The sequence below is a fragment of the Schistocerca nitens genome, chromosome 7 (assembly GCF_023898315.1).
Source record: "Schistocerca nitens isolate TAMUIC-IGC-003100 chromosome 7, iqSchNite1.1, whole genome shotgun sequence".
In the NCBI taxonomy this organism is placed as follows: domain Eukaryota; kingdom Metazoa; phylum Arthropoda; class Insecta; order Orthoptera; family Acrididae; genus Schistocerca; species Schistocerca nitens.
The window spans coordinates 319142571-319169271 of NC_064620.1; the positions used below are offsets into that span (position 1 = coordinate 319142571).

The 26701-nt window shown below is 34.9% G+C and overlaps 1 protein-coding gene across 1 annotated transcript in view; it reads left to right on the top strand.

The window, feature by feature from the left end:
• The window catches only part of LOC126194666 (beta-galactosidase-1-like protein 2), a 95137-nt gene extending 68697 nt beyond the window's left edge, over positions 1–26440 (top strand). The window contains exons 9-12 of the mRNA XM_049932867.1: positions 4776–5023; positions 5806–6018; positions 17940–18162; positions 26304–26440. Coding sequence (XP_049788824.1) covers positions 4776–5023; positions 5806–6018; positions 17940–18162; positions 26304–26372 — 753 coding nt within the window. The 3' untranslated portion in view covers positions 26373–26440. The remainder of the gene's footprint in view (positions 1–4775; positions 5024–5805; positions 6019–17939; positions 18163–26303) is intronic.
• The last annotated feature ends 261 nt before the right edge of the window (positions 26441–26701 follow it).

Consider the following 26701-nt stretch of genomic DNA (forward strand, 5'->3'; position numbering starts at 1 on the left):
ATATCCCTCTATGATTGTGTTCAGGAGTCCTTTATGTCTTAATAGATGGCCTGTAAATTGCACTCTTCTTTTAACAATGAAACTCCAGAAGCTTCTCTTCTCACCTGCTCTTTCCAGAACCACTTCGTTTGTGACCTTGTCGATCCATTTTATTTTGAGCATGCATCTATAGCACCACATTTCAAAAGAATTTAGCTTCTGGTCTTTCTCTGTCCCGAGAGTCCATGTTTCACACTCATAGCATGCCACACTCCACACATATGATTTCAAAAATCTTTTCCTGATTTCAAGGCTGATGCTCTTAGATGTTAATATGTTTTTCTTCTTGTTAAACACAGCCTTTGCTTGAGCTATTCTACTTCTCACTTCTGCCTTGCTCCTTCCATCCCTGGTAATATTACTGCCCAGATAAGTAAATTTATCAACTTGTTCAAGCAGTTCATTGCCTACATGAACTTGGACTTTCACTTGATCTTCTTTGTCGCATGCCATTACTTTTGTTTTTGCTTTATTAATTCTCATATTATATTCTTCACCCATAAATTTATCCATTCTATTCAGTAGGACTACAAGATCTTCTTCACTTTCAGCCAGGAAAGCTGTATCATCGGCATATCTTATCATATCTATTCGTTGGCCATGAATTACTACACCTGTCTGTGAATTTTCCCTTACTTTTTTCAGCGCCTCTTCAATGTATACGTTAAAGACAACAGGGGATAGTGCGCAACCTTGTTGGACACCTTTCCGTATCTGCACCTCTTCTTGTTTTGTCCGTCCACGGATAACTGCTGTCTTGTTTTTGTACAGGTTCCATATCATTTTTCTATCTTTATGGTCTATTCCTACTTTTTTGAGTACCTCAAACATCTTATCCCATTTAACATTATCAAAGGCTTTCTCTACATCTACAAAAGCTATGTATGTTTTCAGGTTCTTATCTAGTCATTTCTCTATTATTAGTTTTAGAGCAAATATTGCTTCTCTGGTTCCTCTATCTTTCCGGAATCCAAACTGGTCTTCAGAGAGTGTAGCTTCGACTTTTTGTTCTATGCGTTTTAGGATAATTGAGGTTAATATTTTAGAGGCATGAGTAACTAGGCTGAGCGTCCTATAATTTTCACATCTTGTAGCATTTGCCTTCTTTGGAATGGGGATCATAATGTTTTTCTCAAAGTCTGTAGGAATTTTACCCTGCTCGTACATGTTGAAAACAAGATTATACAACTCCTGATTCAGTTTTGCTCCTCCAGATTTCAGAAGTTCGGCTGGGATATTGTCTATACCAGGCGATTTGTTGGTTTTTAATTTTTTTCAGAGCTAGTTCAAACTCTTTCTTTAATATAGGTTCTCCTATGTTGTGTGCATCTACTTCTGTTTCTTCTTCCATGATGTTTTCAGACAGGTCTGGTCCGCTGTACAGTTTTCCTATATATTGTTTCCATCTTCTTGCAACTTCATCATCGTCATCCAACATATTGCCATTTTCATCCATCACAGCCCTACACTTGTTTCTTCTGTCTCCAAAGCAATGTCTCACACATTTATAGGCCTTGTCGATATTTCCCTTGCTCATGTTGTCCTCAACTGAAATACAGAGATCATCAAGGTATTTTTCTCTTGCTTGTTTTGCCTCTCTGTTGATTCTGTTTTACAGACTCTTGCATTTCTCTTGGTCTTCCTTCTTCATAGAATTTTTTAATATCCTTCTTTCTTCCATCATATTTAGTAGGTCATTAGTGATCCATTCCTTCCTTTTCTCTGTCCTTTCTTTTCCTGTTACTTCTTCTGCTGCTTCTAAAATACCAGTTTTTATTTTTTCCCAGCTGCTTTGGATGTCATAGCAGCCCTGTGTATTTGTTTTCTTGTCTGTTTCTAGTTGATAGTGCTTCAGTGTATTTTCGTTTTTCAGGTTTGTCAAATCCCATTTACATGTACTTCTTTTTTTAATGTTCTTGAATTTTAGTTCAGTCGTCATCATAACGAGTATGTGGTCACTTTCCACATCACAGCCTGGATATGATCTGCTGTCCTTAACTTGGTTTTTAAATCTTTGCTTCACTAATATGAAGTCAATTTGATATCTGTTAATGTCACAGGCATTTTCCAAGTATATCTTCTTCTTGGATGATGATTAAAGAAGGTATTTGTAATGCAAAGTTTATTTCTTTGGCAGAATTCTACAAGTTTATCCCCTCTTTCATTTCTTAATCCTAATCCAAAATTCCCTGCCACATCCTCTTCTTTACCTTCCCCAACAACGGCATTCATATCTCCCATGATGACAAGGTTTTCAGCTCCTTTAATTCTGCCAATTACTTCTTCAAGGTGGTCATACATCATGTCGATTTCATCATCCTCGTGCCCTGTAGTTGGCATGTATACTTGGATTATGATTGTGTCTCTTGGTTTAGTTTCCAATCGGACATAAATTATCCTCTCACTATGTTGAAAAAATCCTTTTACTCTTAACCCCATCTCTTTATTGAGGATAATTCCCACTCCTGCAATCCCGGGATTGTCTTGTGCTGTTCCAGTGTGTATGATTCTGTAATCCCCTGATCAAAAGTCGCCAGCGTTTGGCCATCTCATTTCTGAGACTCCCAGTACATCAATATCCATTCGTTTCATTTCCATTTTCAAGTTTTTCCAGTTTACCACATTTAAGAAATGAGTTGACTTTCCATGTTGCTATCCTTCTTACATTAATGCTTTTGGATTTTGGTATCTCTTTAGTTGTCCCCACCCGGAGATCCGAATGGGGAACTATTTTACCTCCGGAGAATTTAACCAAAGAGCTTTCCATCATAAGCTGTTGATACTTGGGATACCCACCCGGATCTTTAATGTAGTGGTTTCCCGTTGCCTTCTCCATTCTATGCCATTGGCCACCTTGTGGCTCCTCCGCCTTTAGGAGCAGTTTCCCAACCCAAGGGCAAGAGAATGCCCTTCATTCTAGCTGCTCATCCGCCCTCCTAGAAGGACGTTGGCAATTGATAGAAGGTAATCTCCTTATCCCGGGAGATATTCGGCTCAGTAGAAGTATAGGTTGGAAATGGAAGACCCCTAGCCCTCACAACCTAATAGCGTCAGGGTCGGAAAAGAACAAGAGTTGGCCGAGGATGGCCAAATAGGAAAGATAAAAGTGAGGAGCCTGGCATAAGTAAGTGGAAGCAATGCCAGGACTCAGCTTGGGACCCCGTGGTCGCCAGCCACATACTCACTAGGTGTGAGTCCCTGGAGGGAATTTTATACATATAGAAGTTGAAAAGATTGTGTTGCTCATATGGGAGGTGTTTCATCAATAAGCACCTCTCAAATTGCCCTGTAAATGCACATTTTGAAGAAAACAGTGGTCAGGCTACTGGTAGAGGAGCCATTAGACCCATATCAAAACAATCGCAAGAACTGAGGCCAAAGAAGGGTCATCAATAAGCACCTCTCAATGTCTCATTGAAATACACACTTGAAAGAATGCAGTGTTGAGAGACTTAAGGATGTAATTCCAGGTGACATTAATGTTATATTCAATGGGTCTTTTTTTTAACTTTTCCAGTATATAGACAACTATAATAATGTCTGAAATCATTTAAGTTACATAAAGGCTTAGTAGGAAGTAGGAGTTGAATAATGCTGTCTTTCAAAGCAGTTGAATCTCTCCTAATATAAGTATACATTATATATAAAATAATCTAGAAGTGATTCTTATTGTCTATGTGAGTAGATTAGACGTATTCTCATTTGGATGGTGGTATACTTTACACAAGTTTCTGACAGTGGCTGCTTCTACCTGTTAATGTATAATTTTATTCGTACTACATCTCTGAAGCATCTCCTTTGTGAGAGGATTTACAATACACAATGAGTAAATGAACAAATGAATTTTGTAAATCACCCAAGCAAGTGTCATGGCTTTCCTTATGCAAAGCCGAGAGGTTTATTTCCCAAGTGTTTCTTTTCAGATACAGATGTATGTGCAAAAGCACAATGATATGCTGCATACAAATTAAATTAATTTATCTCTGTGAGACTGCATTACTTACCTGGAAAGGTAATGAACTGTGACAACTAAACAACACTGTTAATGAACACACAATCCTCACCAACTGTCTGTTGATGCCCTGAGTGAACCATACAACTCAGAAGACCTATTTACAGGAAAAAAAATGAATAGAAATTTTAATTTTTATCTTTAGCATGTACCTGCATAATTATATCTTCAGCACAGTCTTCTGAAAGCTTTTGCACTAAGAACTGGAATACAACCGAAAACCAAGATTACACGTTGTATTAAGAAACCGGTTTTTAATCCGTCAACTATGTTTTTTCCTTGATAAAAGCAATAACTTCTGCTTTTTTGTGGTGACGGAACTATTGGCCTGTTCTTAACATTAGGCAGTAAAAATTCAGTACTGCTGATTAGCACATTAAAGGTTTTCTCAAGTGGATTCTCCTTTTGTGTAGCAGATATGCCAACAGTAATGGTAGATTATACAATTTATTTAGTAAAACAGGAAGAACATAGTAAAACTATTCATTATAATTTCAAGATAAATATACATTGATAGAGTTTGTTCAAAAATGAAGTGACCAATTGTGAGCTGGAAACACTGTAGCAGAAATTTCTGGAAGGAACATGACTGTGGGAGTTTGCACTTGGGTGGCTGTGTGATTGTGTGTGAGGTAGTGGATGACTCTATAATTTATGATTTTTTTATTACAAATATATACCAGAATTCTTTTGCAAGTGATACCAGATATATTGATGTTTTAAGGATTCTGGGGATCGTGTTGATGCAACTGATGTTATGCCTATGGAACTTCTTGACGTCAACAATGGCAATGGACAGAGTTATGGTTTTGTGCTTTACCGAAAGAGTGGTGTAACAATTGGAGAGAGCTCTGTGTTACAAATTATTGGTAATGTCCGAGATCTTGCAGTAGTTCTTGTTGATGGAGAAAGTAAAACTGAACCGCTGACGTCAACTGATCAGTTGAACAACTTCGGTTTCTGGGAGCAAAGGTAATGAATACTATTTGTTCACTCTAAGAAGAAGACTCCTAGTCCAGTGAGCAATGAGAGCAGTTTTTTCAATAGAATTCAAGTGGTCTTGGTCAGTTGTGCAAGCTTTCTTAGTGTAGCCAGTCTGTCACTCTTAGCTACCATATGATGCTGTGTTCATTTTGTCTACGTACATGCTCATATACCAGAGGAGCAGACATAACTTGCAGAGTTAAATGTCACAGAAGCAATGTATGGAATTCAGTTTGAAATGATAAAATTTTGTTGATATCTTTGTTGGACACATTGTCTGCACACAGTATTGACAGCTAAGGTTGGTAGCAACCAGAAACTAGAGAACATTGGATTGAAGTCATACACCATCTTCTGACTTCTATCTAAACAATGACTCCCAAAGCCAATGCACAATGAGTCTTCTTAGAGTGGACAGTTAACACTTAAACCTTTGTCACTCTCAAAATGAAAACATTTTCATCTATTTGACAACATTTATTAACATAAGGGCTTAATTTTTATGTGCAGTTATTTTTTTGTGATCAAGTAAAATCCATTCAGTTCTTCTTTGATTGCACATTTTTGAATATTTCAGTAGAGTTTCACTGAGTTTCCTATACATATCGGCATCGCCTGTCTTTTAAGTATTGAAAGTTAATCTGCCTGCCATTCTTCAAAGGCTGGTTAATCTGTCTAATAATTATTTTTTCATTATAAAAATATCATCACAAAATCACATGATTTTATCACCATTGTTTAAATAATATTCCTACCTGCAATCCTTACAGTAATGCCAGCACAACACTGAGTGCGGATGCCAGTGCATCACACACACTGGACATCCTAGTTGAGAACTGGGGACGCAATAACTATGGAAGCCTTAACAGTGGTGCTTTTGATCAGAAGAAAGGAATTGTGTCAGGACCTGTACTGATTGATGGGACAGCTCTCTCAGACTGGCAAATCTTTGCTCTTCAGTTCAAGAGGAAATGGCTTCAGAGGTGAGTCTAAAAGTGACTGCACTTTCATGGAACATATGCTATCACAAAACTCAGCTGTTGGACACAAAAGATAATCACATGTCTATATAAATGGAGTTTTAAAAAAAGACCCCAAAAGTTGTGAAGTTATTATTGTGAAATTCAGTTTCTATAACTTTTCAGTAGTAATAATTAAATAATTGTATAAACTTTTTAGTAGATAAAATACTTTTTAGGCTAATATCTGTGTCCAGTGATTAACACTGAATGAAATTAAGCTTAATGAGAACATCAGACAGGTAGATACTAGAGATGTTAAAATACCACAAGATTCTTGTAAAAGTACAGTGAAAAATAATGTTAGTATGTCACAAAATTCTCATAAAAGCACAGTGAAAAATAACAATAGTATATTGCATCAGAATTCCAGGGGATTAAAAAACAATGTATATGAGCTTATTGTTTGTTTAGAAGATTTAGAAACTGAGGGCGGAATGAATGTACTATGCCTGTCTGAACATAATTTAGTCACAGGTATGGAAAAGGTAAATGTAGGTGGGTATAAGCCTTCAGCACATGTAGGTAGAGACAGCATTGAGAGAGAAGAAGTTGTGATATATGTTAATATTTATAATGGCAAGAAAAATTTAGTAATTAAAAAATTTTTGTGTAGAGCAACATATAGAAGCAAGTGCCTGTGAGCTTAAAGTAAATAATGATGCTTTTGTAATTGTAGATGTGTATAGGTCCCCATTGGGAAATTTTTAGCTTTTTTTGAAAAACTTGGATTCTTTATTGTGCTATTTGTCAGACAGAGGGGAGCAAATTATTGTCTGTGGGGATACCAGTGTAGATTTCCTGAAAGCGTCTGATAGAAAGCTTTACCTTGCAGTATTACTTGGTTCTTTCAATTTGGCATCAGTTACTGATTTTTCTGTTAGGGTGGTAGAGGGAAGCAGCAAATTGATAGAAAATGTTTTCATAGACCAGGATAAATTTAATCAAGTAAAAACCTTTCCTGTGAAGAATGGTCTGTCTGATCATGATGCACAGCTAGTTACGGTATGTGACATAGCTCCATACAGTAATGCAAAACGGTCCACCAAAATAGTGTGTTCAATTAATGATTTAACAATTGCAGATTTTAGGAAGATCTTACAACAGTTAGACTGGGATGAAGTGTACAGGGAACCTAATGCTAATCTAAAATGTAACCTATTTCATGATACCTGTATGAGTATATTTTAAAACAGTTTCCCTAAGAAAGCAGTGAAATATAATTGTAAGAAACCATTTAAAAAGCCATGGCTTACTAAAGGAATAAAAATATTTTGTGAACGGAAAATGGAAGTGTATCTTATAGTTAGAAGGAGTATGACTGAGAAACAGTGAAACATTATAAAACTACAGTACTGTTTTAAGAAAAGCTATCAAAAAGTTCAGAAGTATGTGCATTATGTCTGAGATTAGCACCTCTGATAATAAAATTAAAACAAGTTCGGATATTGTTAAAAGGGAAACAGGGCAACTGAGATGACAGAAAGACTGCATTTCTTTCTAACTCAATGATAAGTCTATTAACAAAAAGTCAGAAGTAGAAAATATTTTTAATAATAATTTTTTTAAGTGTTGTAGAGAGAATAGCATCCAGCCAGTCATTAGAAAATGCAAGGCAATACATGGATGAGGCAATACCTATGCAATTTGATAAAACTGAAATTCAACCCACCTCTCCTACTGAAATTAGGAAAATAATAAATTGACTCAAAAGTAAAAGCTTGCATGGAATTGATGGCATTTTGAACAGAGTACTAAAAGCTCGTTCCAAACAGATAAGTAGGATTCTCAGCCACATATTTATCCAAAATTCTGGAAAAAGTAATGTATTCAAGAGTGTGCATCACATATTTGTAAAAATGAAGTACTAACAAAATGTCAATTTGGTTTTCAGAAAGGCTTTTCAACAGGAAATGCTATATATGCTTTCACTGATCAAATATTTAATGCATTGAATAACTGAACATCACCCATTGGGATATTTTGTGATCTCTCAAAGGCTTTTGATTGTGTGAATCATGAAATTCTTCTAGATAAGCTTAAGTATTGTGGTATGAGTGGGACAGTGCACAAATGGTTTAATTCATACTTAAATGGAAAAATGCAGAAGGTTGAAATTAACAGTACAGATACTCTGCAAAAACCAAGAGAGTCCTCTAACTGTGCAGATATCAAGAATGGTGTCCCATAGGGTTCAGTCTTACTGCAATTCAGTCTTATTGTTCTTAATATATATTAATGACTTGCTGCTCTGTATTCATGAAGATGCAAAGCTAGTTCTTTTTGCTGATGATACAAGTACAGTAATCACACGGAAGAAGCAGGAATCAGAGGAGGAAATTTCAAATAATGCCTTTCAGAAAATTATTAAGTGGTTCTCTGCAAATGGACTCTCACTAAATTTTGAGAAAACACAGTTTATACAATTCTGTACAGCAAATGGCAAAATACCATTGATAAATATAGACTATGTATGGAAGTCTGTTGCTAAGGCAGAATACTCAAAATTTCTGGGTGTATGCACTAATGAGAAATTGATTTGGAAGAAACGCATCAATGATCTGCTGAAACAGTTAGGTTCAGGTACTTATGCTGTTGGGGTAATTGCAAATTTTTGGTGATGAACATATCAGTAAAGTAGCCTACTATGCCTATTTTCATTCACCACTTTCATATGGCATCATATTTTAGGGCAATTCGTCATTAAGAGAGGAAGTATGCATTGCACAAAAGCGTGTAATCAGAATAATAACTGGAGCCTACCCAAGATCACCCTGCAGACATTTATTTGAGGAACTCAGGATATTCACAGTATCTTTGTAATACATATATGAATTATGTTCCGACAAAACCTTTGGTCATTTGCAAAATAGCATTAAAAGTCTGACAGACAGTGAACCAACATTTAAAAACAAATTAAAAGAATTTCTGAATGACAACTAGTTCTACTCAATAGATGAGTTTTTAGATATGAATTAGTAACTGCAAACAATAAAATAAAATAAGAAATAAAAATAAAAAATACATTGTTTAAAGAAAACTGACACTTTCTGCATCATTACGAAATGTTGTATTCATGATCTATGGAACAAGTATTAATGTAATGTAATGTATTATATTCTGTGACTTTGTCATGTTGCCAAAGCTGAATTTAAAATACAGTAAAATCTTGGAAAAAACAGTGACAAAGTATGAGTGTTTTTGCTGTGATGAAAATTTTTTAATTTTTTCCTGTTTTAAATAATAGTTTCCAAACCAAACACTCAAATTTTTGTAATCTAAATTCTAGCATGCGGGTTTCATATTAGAAGAAACATTAATTCTTGTACTGTGGCTTATATCATGTTACCTGTACCTTCAAGAAACAACCTATTTCATTCTGTAATCAGCAAATTAATAATAATAAGAACAGTGCCTATCCTCAGAGTTCTTCAAGAGAGCAAGCAGTAAAGAAAGCTTAGAGGGAACTTGGAAATGGGAGTAAGTTCTTTAAATGATATTGTAATTCTGTGATAAATGCAAAAAGCCTTGGAGGAACAGCTGAACAGAGTGGATAGTATCTTGAAGAGGGATCATAATATGAACATCACCAGAAGTAAAACAATGTTAATGAGATGTAGTCAAATTAAGTAATGTGATGCATAGAAAATTAGATTAGGAAATGAGACATTAGAAGTAGTGGATGAGTTTCACTATTTTGGCAGCAATATCACTGATGACTATCAAAGTAGAGAGGATATAACATACTGTTCAATAAAACCAAGAAAAGAGTTTCCGAAAAATGCAAATTTGTCACATCAAAATTAATCTAAGTGTTTTCAAATCTTCTCTGAAGATATTTGTCTGGAGTGAAGTGTCATACAGAAGTGGAACATTGGCAATAAACAGTTCAGACAAGAAGAGAATAGCAACTTATGAAATATGTGTTGGTACAGCAAAATGCTGATGATTACATGGGTAGATCAGATAATTACTGTAGAGGTGTTGAACTGAACCAGGGAGGATATAAATTTAGAGACAATTTGACTAAAAGAAGGGATCAGTTGACAGGACACATCCTGAGAAATCAAGAAATCATCAATTGGGTAATGAAGGGAAGTGTGTGGGGTACAAACTGTGAATGTAGATCACAGCTTGATTACAGTGAGGAGGTTCAAGTGGATATATGTTGTATTTAAATTTCAATTTAATGCTAGTAACATGTAATTTTACATGCATGTGCAATTTAAACAAAGTATAAAGTTTTTACAATTACAATTTTTTAGTTTACATGATTTCTTATTATATTATAATTCATGAAAAATTCAAGTTATAAGGGAATTTTTGGATAAGCCACTGCTTCACTCACTTTTAAAAAAAATCCCCTGTCAATACCTTAACTTCTTTTGGTAACAAGTTATTAAAAACAACTCCTTTGACAAAGGGGTTATCACTGTTAATCTTCTATTAACCATATTAAAGTCTTTTCCATGCCTTGTTTCATAGTTGTGAATATCCATGTTTCTTTTTGTGATCTTAGTGTCTTCTTTCACTAGCATTATAGTTTCTAGTATATGCATGACATAAACTATGAGAACATTGTGCCAAATGAATAGGGGTTTGCAAGAAGTTCCTGGTTTTACTTTTGCTATGATCCTCAAGGCTCACTTCTGCAGTATGAAAATCCTTTTCATATTAACAAATCAAACAATGGAAAATCCAGGATGGAATGTTTCAATATTATGAGAAGAAAAGTCGTTACTTACCATATAGTGGAGATGCTGAATTGCAGATAGGCACAACAAAAGACTTTCACATTGAATTTGTTGTGCCTATCTGTAACTCATCATCTCCACTACATTGTGAGAAGCAACTTCCCTTTTCATATTAGTTTGGCATGTCCCACCCAACAGTACTATTCCATGAGACAAGAAAAAGCACACTAATCCATAATATATGATCCTTAGGGTTTTAGAATTAAGATATGGTGATAATCTTCTTAATACACATAGAATGGGTGTTGTTTTTTTGCAGACATAATCAGCTTGCTGCTTCCATGAAAGTTGATCATCTATGCATAAACCCAAGAATTTACAATCTGTACATGTTTTTGGTAGAATTTCATCGATCACAGTATTTTGCCTGTTTCACTTGGTTTAAAATGAATAATATTAGATTTTCTATTTATTTTTTGGTTATCTCTTTCAAAGTGAGCTCTTGTCTTTTCAATAAAGTTATGTATCTCTTCAACTAGGCTGGGCTCACTGTCTGCATAGCAGACACCAGATGTATTGTCTGCATGCATTGTGATCAATTGCATATTGTCATGAGAACTTGGTAAATCTTTAACATAGCATATGAATAGGACTAGACCTAAAATGGAGCCCAAAGGAAAACCAAAACATATTTTATTTATTTATTTATTTATTATTTGTTCCGTAGATCAAATCAGTACAATGGCTTGTACAACTGATATGGGACAAGTCAATACAAATATACAGTTTACAGGAGTCTAAAATAGTAAACAAGAATACAGAAGAAAGTTTATTTTACATTACCTACAAAATTACGTTACTTAAAGTTTTACAGAGAATTGTTACATGATGTGGCAAAAGTGACTTAACATTCAGCTTTGATACATTATCATGCACTAAGACAATTTTGATTCCAAATATTCTTGGGTGGTATAAAAGCATTCTTTTATTAAAAGAGATTTCACTGTCTGTTTGAATTTATTTATTTCTTGGATTTCTTGTATAAAAGTTGGAAGATGATTATATAATTTTATTCCCATGCACTTGACACCATCACTGTACAGTTTTGTTGAGTGGGGAAGTATTCTTAGAGAGGTTTTTGATCTTGTGTCATAATCGTGGTAGTCCATATTTTTGCTAATTTTGTTGATACTTTTTTTGGTAAAGAATAATAATTCTAGTATGTATTGGCATGGGAGGGGCAAAATATTTAGTTTCTTAAATAATGGTTTACTAGTGTCTCTCTGTTTTTTGAACATAATTGTTCTGACTATCTTCTTTTGCAGTTTGAATATCTTAATTGATTCAGAATTTTGGCCCCAGAAGATGATTCCATAGTTAAGTACAGAGTGAAAGAGTGCATGGTACATTGTGGTTAGGGTACTTGTGTTAGTGACATATTTCTTATACTTGACCTTCTCCTCTCCACTATTTCTCCATTAGAGTATACAATCTCCATGCACTGTTGTCTATCCTATAAATATGTTTCTAGCACTTACATGAGTTTTCCAGTGACACCACTCTTTGCAATTTTTGATAAGAACACATCATGATATTCACTATTAAAAGCCCTTGAGAGACCTTGGAATACTCTTGCTGTTTGGGATTTTTCATTCATTTTTTTTCAAGTATGTGATGGACGAATTGTACTGTTGCTGACATGGTACTTCGACAGCTTCTGAAAGCATGATGGAATTCACATAATATGTTAGCATTGTTGTAATGTTCCAGGATTTTTTTTAATATTATTTTCTCTGTCAGTCTGTTGAAAGTTGGGATTAGGACAATGGGTCTGTAGTTCTGAACAATGCTTTCATTTCCTCCTTTTTGTGTATTGGTTTAATTACAGCCAGTTTCAACTTGTCAGGGAACACACCATCTTTGAGAATACAGTTTATTAGATGAACTAGTGGTTTCATTAGTTCATGGTTGCATTTCTTCAATCGCTATGGAGAAATTTCATCTTATCCTGCTTATATTTTGTTTCTGAGGCTATCAATAAGCTGCAGAATATCAAATGTGCTTACTGCAGGTTCTGTTTGTTATTGAACGAAAATATATGCTGAATATCCTGTTTTGTAGAGACATCATTTTTGACAGTATCTATGAAGTGATTATTAAAAATATTGCTGACTAGAAGGGGTTCAGAGATATCATCATTATCCACAGTTAATTGTGAATTATTAATTTTAGTTTCTGTTTAATTGTTTCTGATTTTACTTACAATTGGCCACCAAGAATTTGAAACATTATCTGAACCTTGTATCTGTTGGCTGATTCTTTCTGATTTTAATCTCCTGACTTCTTTGGGGTACTTATATTTGTACTGCTTGTAGAGTTCTTTATGTAACTCTGAGTTAGTCAGTCTGCGTAAGCTATATATGTTTTCCATTTTTTCTTTCAGATCTTTTGTTTTAAAATCTAATTGCACAGGTTTTAATTTTGAAGGTAGATTTTTCTAGATACTCACTTTCTTTAATGGCATGGCTCTATTTAAGTGCTCAGTCAGAATTTCTGTGAACATGTTCTATTTATTGTTGACCACAAGGGCAGTCATAACTGATTCTCATGATTCCTGGCTTAAACTGTGTCTTAGTGTAGCAATGTTGTTTGCAGATAGTAGTCACATGTGCTCATACACTTTTCTTGGTTTGAAGTTGACATTACATTTTAGCACTAGTGCTTGACCTAAATGATCTGAGAAGTGGCCATTTATGATGTCTGTTCAGATGGTGTGGTCATAATTTGTGATTACATGATCAATTGAACTACTATGTGGTTAGCTATTCTGGTGGCTACTAGTCCAAGAAGATTTTTAGCCCCATAAGACAGGATACAGACTGTAAAACATATGCTTTCCTGACCATTATGTAAAGTGTTGATGTTCACATCTCCCAGTATGACAAGATTTGCACTTCTACAACCTGACATTAATTTACTTAAAACTCCACCAAGTTATTTCAGGAAAGCATCAATATATCCACAGCGGGATCTATATACACCTATGACATATAAAGGAACACTTCAAAATGTGAGTTTAACTGCAATTTTGCAATATTTGTCAATCCAGTTATGAACTTACATTTTATTGAGTAGATGGCAACACCACCACATTTATTATGTGTTCTACTGTAGAACATAGCTATGTTCTAGCCTTCTAATTTGCAATATTGAATGTTATCCACTGTTTTCTGGTGTTCTGTAACTGTTACTATATGTGAAGACAGACCTGTGACAAATAATTCAAAGGCAACACAACCACCTTTATTATGTGTTCTACAGTAGAACATAGCTAGGTTGTAGCCTTCTAATTTGCAATATTGAATGTTGTCCACTGTTTTCTGGTGTTCTGTAACTATTACTATATGTGGAGATAGACAAGTGCTAAAAGATTCAAAGGCATCTATTGTTGAGCTGCATCAAACAAGTCTTCAGACTTAGAGAACAACAGCAAACAACAACAATAATAAATAAATAATATTCATTTATCCAGAATGACTTTACAGTCTTAGATGTTGTCATTTCTTCAATTCAATTCAATTCAATTTATTAGCGTCCTTGTAGTACATCATCAAAATGACATAGGACTTGTCAATAAACATTACAATTTAAAATACATGCACATGAAAATTTATAATTGAATTTACTTGTCACTTAGACATTACAATTTTAATAGAACTATAAGAACATTAACATCAAAATATACAAGTAGGATAACAACGTACAAAAAAAGCTAGTGATTCTCACATCGAAGATTATTTCCATTCTTATATTAACACTGCTTCACACTTTCATAGAAACAGCAAGTATTTAAATGTGAGCAATTACACATATTTATTATGTCAGGGAAATATTAACTGCACTTTTATTGTCAGTGCTTCATAAACTCTTCAATACTGTAAAAACTATTGCTCAATAACATGTTTTTTAATTCTCTTTTAAATATGTGCAGTTTTGGTATTATTTTTAGTTCTTTGGGGAGAGCACTGTAGAGGATTTTGGGTTGGTATAGTACACTTTTGTGATACATAGCTGTTTTATGAATTTCTCTGTGGAATTCATTCCTACTCCTTGTTTCATAGTTGTGAAATTCTCTGTTTAATGTAGAAAATTCCTCGTGTTCTTTTAAGAAACACATACTTTCATATATGTATAAGGATGGTAGTGTCATGATTTTTAATTATTTGAAAGCTTGCCTACAAGAGTCTCTATATCCTATACCTTTTATTATTCTGACTGACTTCTTTTGTAATCTAAATGAATGTTTTGTTAGATTGTTGTTCCCCCAAAACTGTACACCGTATCTTAATAAGCTGTGCATGAATAAGAAATAAACACATAACACTGTTTTAATATTACATGAGCTTCTAAGCATTCTAAGTATATAACATGTTTGACTTAATTTTTTGTTCAATGATATTACATGCTTTTCCCATCTTAAGTGTTCATCAAACCATACTCCCAAGAATTTAATGTATGATGCTTGTTCAATCTTACACTTACCCAGTTCTACTGTGAGCTTAGTTTTTATTTTATTTGTAATATGCCTGAAGTTTATCTACGTTGTTTTTTTGGCATTCACAATGAGTCTGTTTTCATTAAACCATCTGTCTGTTTTGTCTGTTGCTAATGTGACTTTTTCCTGTAAGTCAGCTTCACTATTTGCTTTAACAAACAAACTTGTATCGACAGCAAACAGTACTGCCTCTGCTTGAGATAGTTGACTTGGTAGGTCATTGATAAATATTAAAAACAGTAATGGCCCTAATACAGATCCCTGGGGTACTCTGTACAAAACTCTCTCGAATCTTGATGAATATGTCCTATCTGCATGGCTTATCTCCACCTTCTGATACCTGTCCGACAGATATGATTCAAACCATTTGTGGGCAACTCCACGTATCCCATAAACATATAACCTCCTAAGCAATAACTTATGGTTGATGACATCAAAGGCCTTTGATAAGTCTAAAAACAATCCACAATTTAATTCCTTTCTATTTATGGAATTTAGAAAAAGTTGCAAAAAATTGAAGATAGCTGTTTAAGTTGATTTATTTTTACGGAAACCATTTTGCGCATTAACTAATATTCTATTCTTACTAAGAAATTTGTATAGTCTATGATACATTATCCTTTCTATTATTTTTCAGAAACCTGACAACATTGATAAAGGCCTAAAGTTACTAACATCATATTTATCACCATTCTTGTAAAGTGGCTTTATAGTTGACAATTTAAGTTTTGATGGAAACACCCCTGTCTTAAAAGATTCATTTATAATTTCAGTGAGATGTGAGGCTATGTTTCTTGCACTTTGCTTAATGACTTTGTCAGGAATCCCATCACACCCACATGACATTTTATTTTTTAACTTATTTACAGCACTTAGTACCTCTGATTCAATTACTGGATAAAGGAACATTGTCATGTCATTCATGGGGATTTTTACCTTGCTATTGGAATTACATTTAGTTTTAATTAAATTTATAGCTATATTTGTGAAATGTTTGTTAAATATGTTGGCAATCTGAAGTGGGTCCTTAACAGTTTTACCCGCACTTTTAATGACAAAGCTGTTATCTTTTCTTTTGTGTCTACCTATATTTTTATTTATTATCTCCCAAGTTGACTTCATTTTGTTGTTACCTTTCTCAATATATGAATCATTATCAAGCTTCTTAGCTGCAATTATTACTTTCTTGTACAGGCTTCTATAACATTTCACATGTGCTTTCAGTGCTACATTCTTCCTGGCCGATTTATTTAACTTTCTGAGAGTGTCTGAAGACTTTCTAATCCCCTGTGTAACCCTTTTGGTTTTATGTTTAGTTTTGACTCTTTTTATAGGAAAGGCAACATTGAAGCAGTGTTTGTAGCTTTCAAGGAATGAGTCAAACTTTGTGTTGACATCACCACTTGATTCACTACCCCAGTTGTTATTTTCCAGAATGTAATTAAAAATTCTTATGCTGTCATCATTTATAAATCTCCTTTTTCTGTAATTGTTACTGATAACAGGGTACTTGTAAGATGTGACATTTAAACTTAATTTGATACCCTTGTGATCTGAGAAACCAGTGTCAATTACTTCAGTGTTATATTCACACTGGTCCTTGTTTATAAATACTTGATCTATTATAGTTTCAGACATATTTTGGCACCTGGTAACTTCATTTACAGTTGACGTCATATTGTGACACAAAAACAGATTGCACAGTTGCTGTTGTTTACTACAATCATTCTTAAAGTTAACATTAAAATCACCAAGAACAATTACATTATGTTTAAGTTCTTTCAGTTGTCCCTCAAGGTTTTCCACAAAAATGGCAAAGTTGCCCAATGGTGATCGGTACAAACACACAATAGTAATTTTTAATTTGGTTAGCTCACATATACTGTATTCAAAATCTTTTTCTATGCATTTTAGTTTACCTTTAATTTCTTTTGATTCTACCCCTGTCCTAACATAAATACATGTCCCAGCCCCTTTTTGGTTGCTTCTACAAAATTTGCTAATCATTTCAAAATTTGGAATAATTATGGTAGACACTTGCATTTCTTTTACCCAGTGCTCACTTATGCATAGTATGTTAATGTCTTTTAGATAGTCAGTTAATAGAACTTCTATTTCAACTAATTTCTTGTACACTCACATAAATAAAATCATACCACAGATAAAAGGGAATATACTGTATATAAAAACAGATTAAGTGTTGTAGCTCATATATGTTTTAATTAAACCTGTTTTAATTTTTCCTTTTGTTGTTTCCTATCATTCATTAAACTGTTAAAGAAATGTCTTCCAGCAGCAAATGGGCTGCGATCACTATCTTTTTAGTACTCAGTATTATACAACAATTGTTTCTGGTGTGTGTAGTGTGAGGATGAATGTCTCTATTCATTATGCTGTGTTACTGTATTAAGAACAAACACAGAACTCACAATAAATTATAGCTAATGAAATGATTTGCCTTTTCTTTTCCCTTGGTATGATTTCAGTTTCTGTTGGAGATATTATTATGAAAATTTTCTCCCTAAAGATATATGATAATATGCCATAAAATGGAATTACTCTTGTTATTACCTACCAGTTATTCACAAAATATGAAAGGACTCCGTCTATATTGGAACACATACAATTTGTTCTAGTTTGACTGGGTGGCAGCCAATTGGAGATTCAGTCAATGGTCCTGTATTGATTCGTGCTACCTTTGATGTGGATTCTGCACCACGTGACACTTTCATTGATATGAGTGACTGGGGGAAAGGATCAGTCTTCATTAATGGTTTCCCCCTTGGTCGCTACTTCAATCTTGGCCCTCAGAGAACATTATATGTGCCTGCACCATTGCTTGTACAAGGGTCAAATGAGGTAAGTACAAGTGAACCAGTAAAATGCAATAAAATATTGTAAATTGGTAATGCTTAAAATTATATTCTATTATCAAATAGATTTAATTTATTTGGAACATTCTTTATGGGTACTGCAGTGTTCACTAACATTGAGTGGCTACACAGACTAGACAACTTAATGCCTATATTGTATTGAGAGTCTATTGTTGCATTTTTCAGTCTCAGGTACAAGAAATAGCCTCATTACTGGTTTCAACTTCTTATCAAGCAATCATCAGATGATGGTCAGAGGTATGGAATGCATGTCTTCAGATGACAAGTTACTATATAACATTTTCAAATCATCTGATGATGACTTTGATTTGATTTTTATTGACACCAGAAATCCTGCAGTGTGTTGTTACACGTGGACATGGAACAACTCACAAAAATGAAAACCAGTAATGGAACTAATTGTGTGACCTAAGAAAAATATTCACACATATCTATGAGCAAGTGCACCCCACAAATTTGTAAGTTATCTTATGGAACAGAGGGTAGCATTTATACTTCTGGAAGCCATACTAAACAATGTTTATGTTTCTGGAAACTATGCCATACAAATTATCTGAAGATCTACATGAGTGCGAAAACAAATGGCATCCTTAAAGGAGAGATCCTATCTGTGCTAACAAACTTATCTGGAAACGTTAATGATTTCCCATGTGTACTATGGCATGACAACAATCTGGAATATCATACAGTGTAGGATTTCATGGTGGGTGTTTAGTCCACATGAAACTTTGAAGCTGAAAGGCTGCAGTTGTCGATACGTAAAACTGTTTCCTGACATTTCATCTTCGATGTAGGAGACATCTTTGAAAGTAAAATGACAGCTGAAACAGCGGCTAAGAGCCCCCCCCCCCCAAATTTGTAGAACTCTATAGAGAGCATCACCATTCATCACTTGAGCCTAACTGCATGATCATCTCTGGCTGGCACCAACATTCTTGATTAACAGTTATTGTCATTCAGCTGCTGTAATGGTGACATACATATTTTATTCAGTTTAACATTTTCTTCTTTTCTTTTAAAATTATCATGGTGTTTCTAAATCTCTGTGTCTTCCCTATGTGCACATGCGTGATAATCTATTGTCATGAAACCATATTCAGTGAGGCAAGCCCTTTAGCAAAGACAGCTCATTATCATGTGTGCAAGTATGTAGGAGCCATAGAGATTCACAAACACCACACTAGTTTTAAGAAAAAATAAGGTGTTAAATTAGATAAAATATTGATGTTTACTTTGTGTCAACTGCAAGAGAACTGATTACTTTTAATTGATAACAGTGGCACCAGCCAGAGATAATAATACAGTTAACATCACATGATGAATGGTAATGTCCTCTATGTAGGTCTATAAATTTGGGAAAGTGGAAGTGAAGAAGCATTGCAGTCTCTGCTGCATGGAATGAACAGTCTAATGAGTACAGAATCTGGATTGAGAGTAAATCAAGAAAGGCAAAAGTAATGAGAAGTGGCAGAAATGAGAACAGTGAGAAATTTAACATCAGGATTGAAAGTCACAAAATATGTGAAATTAAGGAGTTCTGCTACCTAGGCAGCAAAACAACCAATGATGGATGGAGCAAGGAGGACATCAAAAGCAGACTAGTACTGGCTAAAATATCATTCCTGTCCAAGAGAAGTCTACTAGTATCAAACATAGGTCTTGATTTGAGGAAGAAATTTTTGAGAATGTATGTTTGGAGCACAGAACTGTATGGCAGTGAAACATGGACTGTGGAAAGACCAGAACAGACAAGAATTGAAGCATTTGAGATGTGGAGAGGAAAGGAATATATGTGGAAAACACTGACAGAACGTCTGTTAAGCCATCAGGAAATAACTTTCATGGTACTAGAGGGAGCTATAGAGGGTAAAAACTGTGGAGGAAGACAGAGACTGGAATACACCAAGCAGATAATTGAAGACATAGGTTGCAAATGCTACTCTGAAATGAAGAGGTTGGCACAGGAGAGCCGGGGTGCCCTTGAGCCCCTCATGCAATTGCTATTTTCCATTCAAAGATGTCCCCTGCAGTCAGAAATGAAACATCTGGAAATAGTCTTGTACACAAACCATGGTGTCTCAAGCCAGAAGTTCAGACTAAAAAAATGTGGAAGGAGTCTGGCATAAAGAAACACAAACTTAATGCTTTTTGTATTATTATGTAAAGGAGATCCCACTAACTGGAAAGCTATGATCATTATCAAATCATTTATAAAGTGAAATGGGTGGAAGCTGAAAGTTGTTGACTAAATGAAATCTGTCACTCTCCAATTTAATATTGTAATTCCGGAATGGCACAGCACGTTGTTTTGTATGGTGATATGGATTTTATTGGACATGCCAAATGTACTGCTACAGACAGAAGATCTTCATTGCAGTTTTTGGTTATAGGTGAAAGATGTAGTTAAGGAGACAACACAAGCAATAAATTTAAATGTTATTATTAATCCAATGGCAGGTTATTTCCTGTTAGTTAATATGTAAAGATAAAACCATCCTCAACTGGACAGAAACTCTTTTTCATAAATGGAATAAAACTGAGTTTAGCCCAAGGAAGTGTCATAACACCATAAATGTTCTCAATAAATAGAAATAATTTTTCAGATAGATTATCAGCACTATCAGGTTGCTTACTGATGATACTGCTGTTTACAGGCAAGTATCATCACTGAATGATCATAACAATGCACAGAATGACTTGGACATTACTGCCACCTCCTATAACAAATGAATTTGCTCTTTAAATGTGAATTAATTGTAAGATAATTGCCATAACAGTGAAAAAGAATCTGATAGTTTCTAATTAAAAGCTTTATGGAAAGTTTCTGAGGTACCAGATCATTAAGATTAGCGGTAATACAACACTGCAGCTCAAAACGGGGCACACAAATAACGTCAGCAGTAGTAACAGTAGTAATAGTAGTAGCAGGAAATGGAAGGATCAGTTTTTGTTGAAAGTATTAAGGGAAACTGTGGTGTATCCATAATGAAACCACACACAAAATGTTAGTGCAACCAGTTCTTGAGTAATTCTGCAGCACATTATGTCCTTATCAAATATGCATGACAGCAAACATCAAATAATTTATTATACATGCTGCTGGGATCTCAAAAGATCAGGTAGCCCATATCAAACTGAAGCAGAGTTGTTCAGTGAACTGAAATAAGAATCCCTGAAAGAAAGGCCATGCTGTCCTCACAGAATACAGTTGAGTAAAATTAGAAAACTGGTATTCAAGGAAGGCTGCCAGTTAGTTCTAAAGTCTTTGTTGTATGTGTCACATAGGGACCATACAAGTAAGACAAGAGACAATAGGGCACATACCATGGAACATATGCAGTCATTTTCCCCTTACTTCATACGAAAGTGAAACAGGACAGAAAATTGTTAATGTTGGTATGAAATATTGCTACCAGCATATCAGATGTTCATCTCGAAGTCATCAGACACATTTTCTCCAATATTTCAGGACAAATTTGCAATTTTGTTGTTGCAGTGTGCAGCTGGAGTTAGCCCAAATACTGTTCATAATGTTTTTCATACCATGCCCATTGTCAACAGAAAGCATTGGTTTGTTTCCTGTCACAATCAAAATGACTTGTAAATCAGAATTTTGTGTGTCCATTCAATAGTGTCCCAAAATTAGTGTAATGCAATATGTATTTTATCAATATGTATTAACAGGAACAGTCAAACAAAAAGAATAACCAGTAATTCAGCAGTGACTCATATGCTGCCCTGGCCTCCACTGACTGTTACCATCAAGCAGCAGCACTCCTCAGTCACTGTTGGCTGTACTCATTATTCTTCATTATTACTCTCCCTGTTAATACACACCAGGAAAACAAATATCCCACTTCACTGGTTTGGCTGTGCTCTATAGAATGGGCACATAAAATTCCATTTTGAAAATCCCTTTGTTTGTAACGCAAAACAAACTGAAGCTGTTTCTGATACTGGGCACTGTATGAAGGATATTATGATCAATATTTTTTCATGCTAACTGCATCTATAAATTGCAGTGTGTAGCTGGAGTTAGCCCAAACAAATACTGTTCATAATGTTTTTCATACCATGCCCAGTGTCAACAGAAAGCACTGGTTTGGAAAAGCAAGATCTACAAGGCAATGGTTTGTGGAGGCTGCCTGGCTAGCTACACCATCTAATGAACTGCTTCCCAATCAGGAAGGCATGCTGGTCCCTGACACGAATCCACATGGCATATTAGTGTTGAGGTCTGGTGTGCCAGCCAGCTGTGGATAGTTTTTAAGGCAGTTTTCCACCTACCTCAGCCAATGTGGGTTGGTTTCCCTTATCCCGCCTCAGCTACACTGTGTCAGCAGCTGCTGCACAAACACCGTTTCCATGTACATGTACACCATCATTACTCTACCATTACATTAAGAAGGGATTAATAAATTGTAGTAATGAACTAGATCTAGGATTTTTGTGCAGTGAGATACATTTTGAAGCCACAGGCGTATATCTGGATCATTTAAAAATTGCTATTGTATCTCTTTATAGATCACCAGATGGAAGTCCATTAATATTTTTAGAAAAACTTGAGACTTCACTAAACTTCTTTCTTAGTCCTCAGTGGAAGAAATATAGTATCGTGATTGGTGGTGACATCAATGCCGCATTTGATGTAAACAAAGATGTGCACACTGTAAATGAATTTAAAAACCTGTTACGACAATTCAACTTCATTTTTACGAACTGCAAACCCACAAGACAGTCCGCTTGTCTCGACAACATACTTACAAATGTCAATAGAGAGTTACTGTCTTCAGATGTAGCTGTCTTCGATTTCTCGGACCATGACTCAGTTTGGGTAAAAATAGGTACAGATAGGCCTAACATGGAGTATAAGGAGTTTAAAGAGCCTAAAGTAGTCATCACAAGACCAACAACGCAAGAAAAATTGTCTAATTTTATGGTCTCACTCAGTAATTATGACTGGTCACATCTGTTTAACAATAATGCTCAGGACTCTACCAATACATTGTTTGATAGATTTTTTCATTATTTCTTAAATATATTCGAGACTAACTGCCCTCAATACAAATGTCAAGTTAACCCTAAAAGTAACAGTAATAGACATAGGGATAAGAGTCCATGGTATACCGCTCAACTAGCCAATATGAAAAGAAGGTTGTTGTTGTATAGAGATTCTTACAGACTTAAGAAAACTGATACGGCTAAACAAAGGTACTCAAGAGCACAAAAAGAATATAAGTATGCTTTAAATGAGGCCAAAAAACAACATAACCTAGTCAGCATTGAGTCATCAAAAAATAAATGCAGAAAAGCATGGACTATAATAAATTCAGTGGCCAAAAGCAAGCAGAAAGTTGAGGTAGTAATTTCAGCAGACGAATTTAATAACTACTTTATAAAATCTGTTAACCAAATTAGGGATAGCATTGTGAGGCCACAAGAGACTGTTGTTGATCTCATTAAATACCATAATGTAGACTACACCCTGAACGATAAATTCCTTTTAACAGAGGTCACACCAGATGTTGTTTTAACTCTTGTAAATAACTTTAGACCCTCTGATAGTGAAGATATATATGGTATTTCTTGTAATATGTTAAAAAAGATAATTGGCTACATAGTATATCCTCTTACTAAATGTATAAATAGATGTCTAATTGAAGGAGTATTCCCAGAAGTATTAAAATTATCCAGGGTAGTGCCCATTTACAAGAAAGGAGACAAAAATTGCCCATCTAGCTATCGCCCAATATCCCTGACACCTATTTTATCTAAAGTTTTGGAATCCATCATCTACTCCCAGTTGTGTGATTATCTGACATGTAATAACATTATTACTCCGGTACAATTTGGCTTTAGGAAGGGCAAATCCACAGTCCATGCCATTGACTCCCTGATTAAAAAAGTGCTTAATGCTTATGAAAGAAAAAATTTTGCTCAGGCTACATTTTGTGATCTGAGCAAAGCCTTCGATTCTGTGGAGCATATTTCACTCCTCAACAAACTAGTTTATTACGGAATCAAAAACAGTGAAGTCGACAACATTTTTGAATCTTTCCTCAGCAACCGTAGACAAATTGTTTGTATTGGTAAACAGAGATCACAGCTAGCTGAAGTTAATTGCGGTGTGCCACAAGGCTCAGTATTAGGACCTCTGCTATTTATCCTAATGACAAATGATCTACCATCCTACATAAATACTCACTCCATTCTCTATGCAGATGATACCACTTTTTTCAATATCAGCTCAGACATTGATATGCTCCAAACTGTGGCAAATGACACAATATCACAGGCATCAGTCTGGTTCCGAGCTAATGGGTTCCTGCTTAATGAAAGTAAAACTCAAAAGATTGTATTTAGTTTGAGAGATCCGCCAGCAGAAGACTTCAAGAATAGTGTTAAGTTCTTAGGTATTGTTATAGATACTAAACTGACTTGGGAGCCACATATTAAATACATTAGTGCAAGGCTGTCTAGAGTGGTGTATTTGTTAAAGAATTTAATAAACCATGTACCTGCGGCCTATGTAAGATCAGCCTACTTTGCTTTTTTTCAAAGTATTATATCTTATGGGCTTTTAATACGGGGCAATAGCTCACACCTTCAGGACATTCTGGTACTTCAGAAGAAAGTAATTCGAATTATCACAAACAGTGATAAACTGGCCCATTGCAAACCACTGTTTATCAACTTAAAAATATTAACTGTGATAAACATGTATATTTACACTGCCCTACTGCATATAAAGAGCAACTTATCAGAATACCAGCGTAGAAGAGATGTACACTTTCATGGAACCAGGAATAGTAGCAATCTTGACATACCTTACTACAGATTATCCAAGTCATTGAACAGCTACGAAGTGGTGGGTATGAAGATGTTTAATAATTTGCCACTGGAATGGGTAGAAGCTCCATTTGATGTATTTAAAGACAAATTGTTCAGTTGGTTAGCTGCAAACCCATACTACTCACTTCAGGAATTTTACGACTGTAAAATATCATAGTGGTACCGATTTGGAGAGTGTAGCATAATTTCTTTAACTGAATCAGTTATGATGCAATGTTTTCATATTATTTCATTTTAAATATTGTATTTTATGTAAAACTTATGTCACATATTGATCTTTAACCCATGTATATATGCTGTATAACTTGTATATGTGTAACTTGACTTTGTCAATTGCTGTAATAGCTAAACGACAATAAAATTTCATTCATTCATTCATTCATTCATTCATTCATGCAAACACTTGACATTAAACTCATCTGGTATGAAACATTACCAGACAGGGAGGGGGGGGGGGTGAGGGGGGGGGCACTGAGGGCCGAACCACACAATAACCCTGGTTTCAATATGGGGCAGCAGTGGGCTGACTGTTGTGGCCTGTTGTGGGGTTGTGAACCACTGAGGGCAACGGCGGGTCAAAGCCTCTCCATCGTTTCTAGCTCCTTAGTTTAATACATACATACATACAATGGTTTGTGGACAGTAACATTCCTGAAATGGGTTGGCATGCCCAGAGTACTAACCTGAACAAAATGGAACAGCTTTGGGATGAGTTAGAACAACAACTTTGCTCCAGATCCCAGCGTTCAACGTCACCACCTCCTCCGGTTTCAGCTCTTGAGGAAAAATGGGCTGCCACTACTCCACAAACATTCAGAGACTTCATTTAAAGTGTCCCCAGCAGAGTTCAAGCCATCACAAAAGTGAAGGGAGGACACACCCCATATTAATGTCCACTAATAGGTGTCCAAGTACTTTTCATCATATAGTTTAGCTTAGGGTAACGTTATTGCTTTAGATGAATAAATCTTCCTCTAATTTCTAAAACTGAACTAAAATTAAAATAATTCTTATTTACTCAATAATCTACATAAAATAATAGGATAGCATTACCTACTGATTCTAATGATATCCTTTACCAAATAGTAATTTGACAGAAGTGAAGACTTTGACACATATAAAGAAAATTTTGTTTAATACTGTCATTCATCTTTGTCATCTTTTAGTGCTTTATTTATTGTAAGGCAGATTAGTTTAAAAATGAGTTTGTTACTCATAATAATATACTTACACTGCGAATTTTCTACTTTGCAGATACTCATATTTGAACTCTACACACCTGCTACAAAAGTGGTCTTCAGTGACTCACCAATTCTAGGCTAAATAAAATAAATTACAATTTGTATAATTTATAAATATAATTGATGAAATAAATCTTTATAGCCAGTAAATGATTTTTTAGTTATTACTGCAAGAAAAAGATGTATTTTTATAAGATAAACGTACATAAGTATGGTTTCTAAATTAAGGTCTGACATGAGCTCTAGATTGATTTTCCTGCAATTAAAGTATAACAGCTCAACTTGAGCACTACATCTTTGCATTTATCTAAAATACAGCCAAAGTGGAAAATGAACATGTCATTTAAAGAGTTTAAAATGCTGAGCACTAACAAATCCAGTTCTGTTCAAAAACTTTGAAAGTTTTCTGAT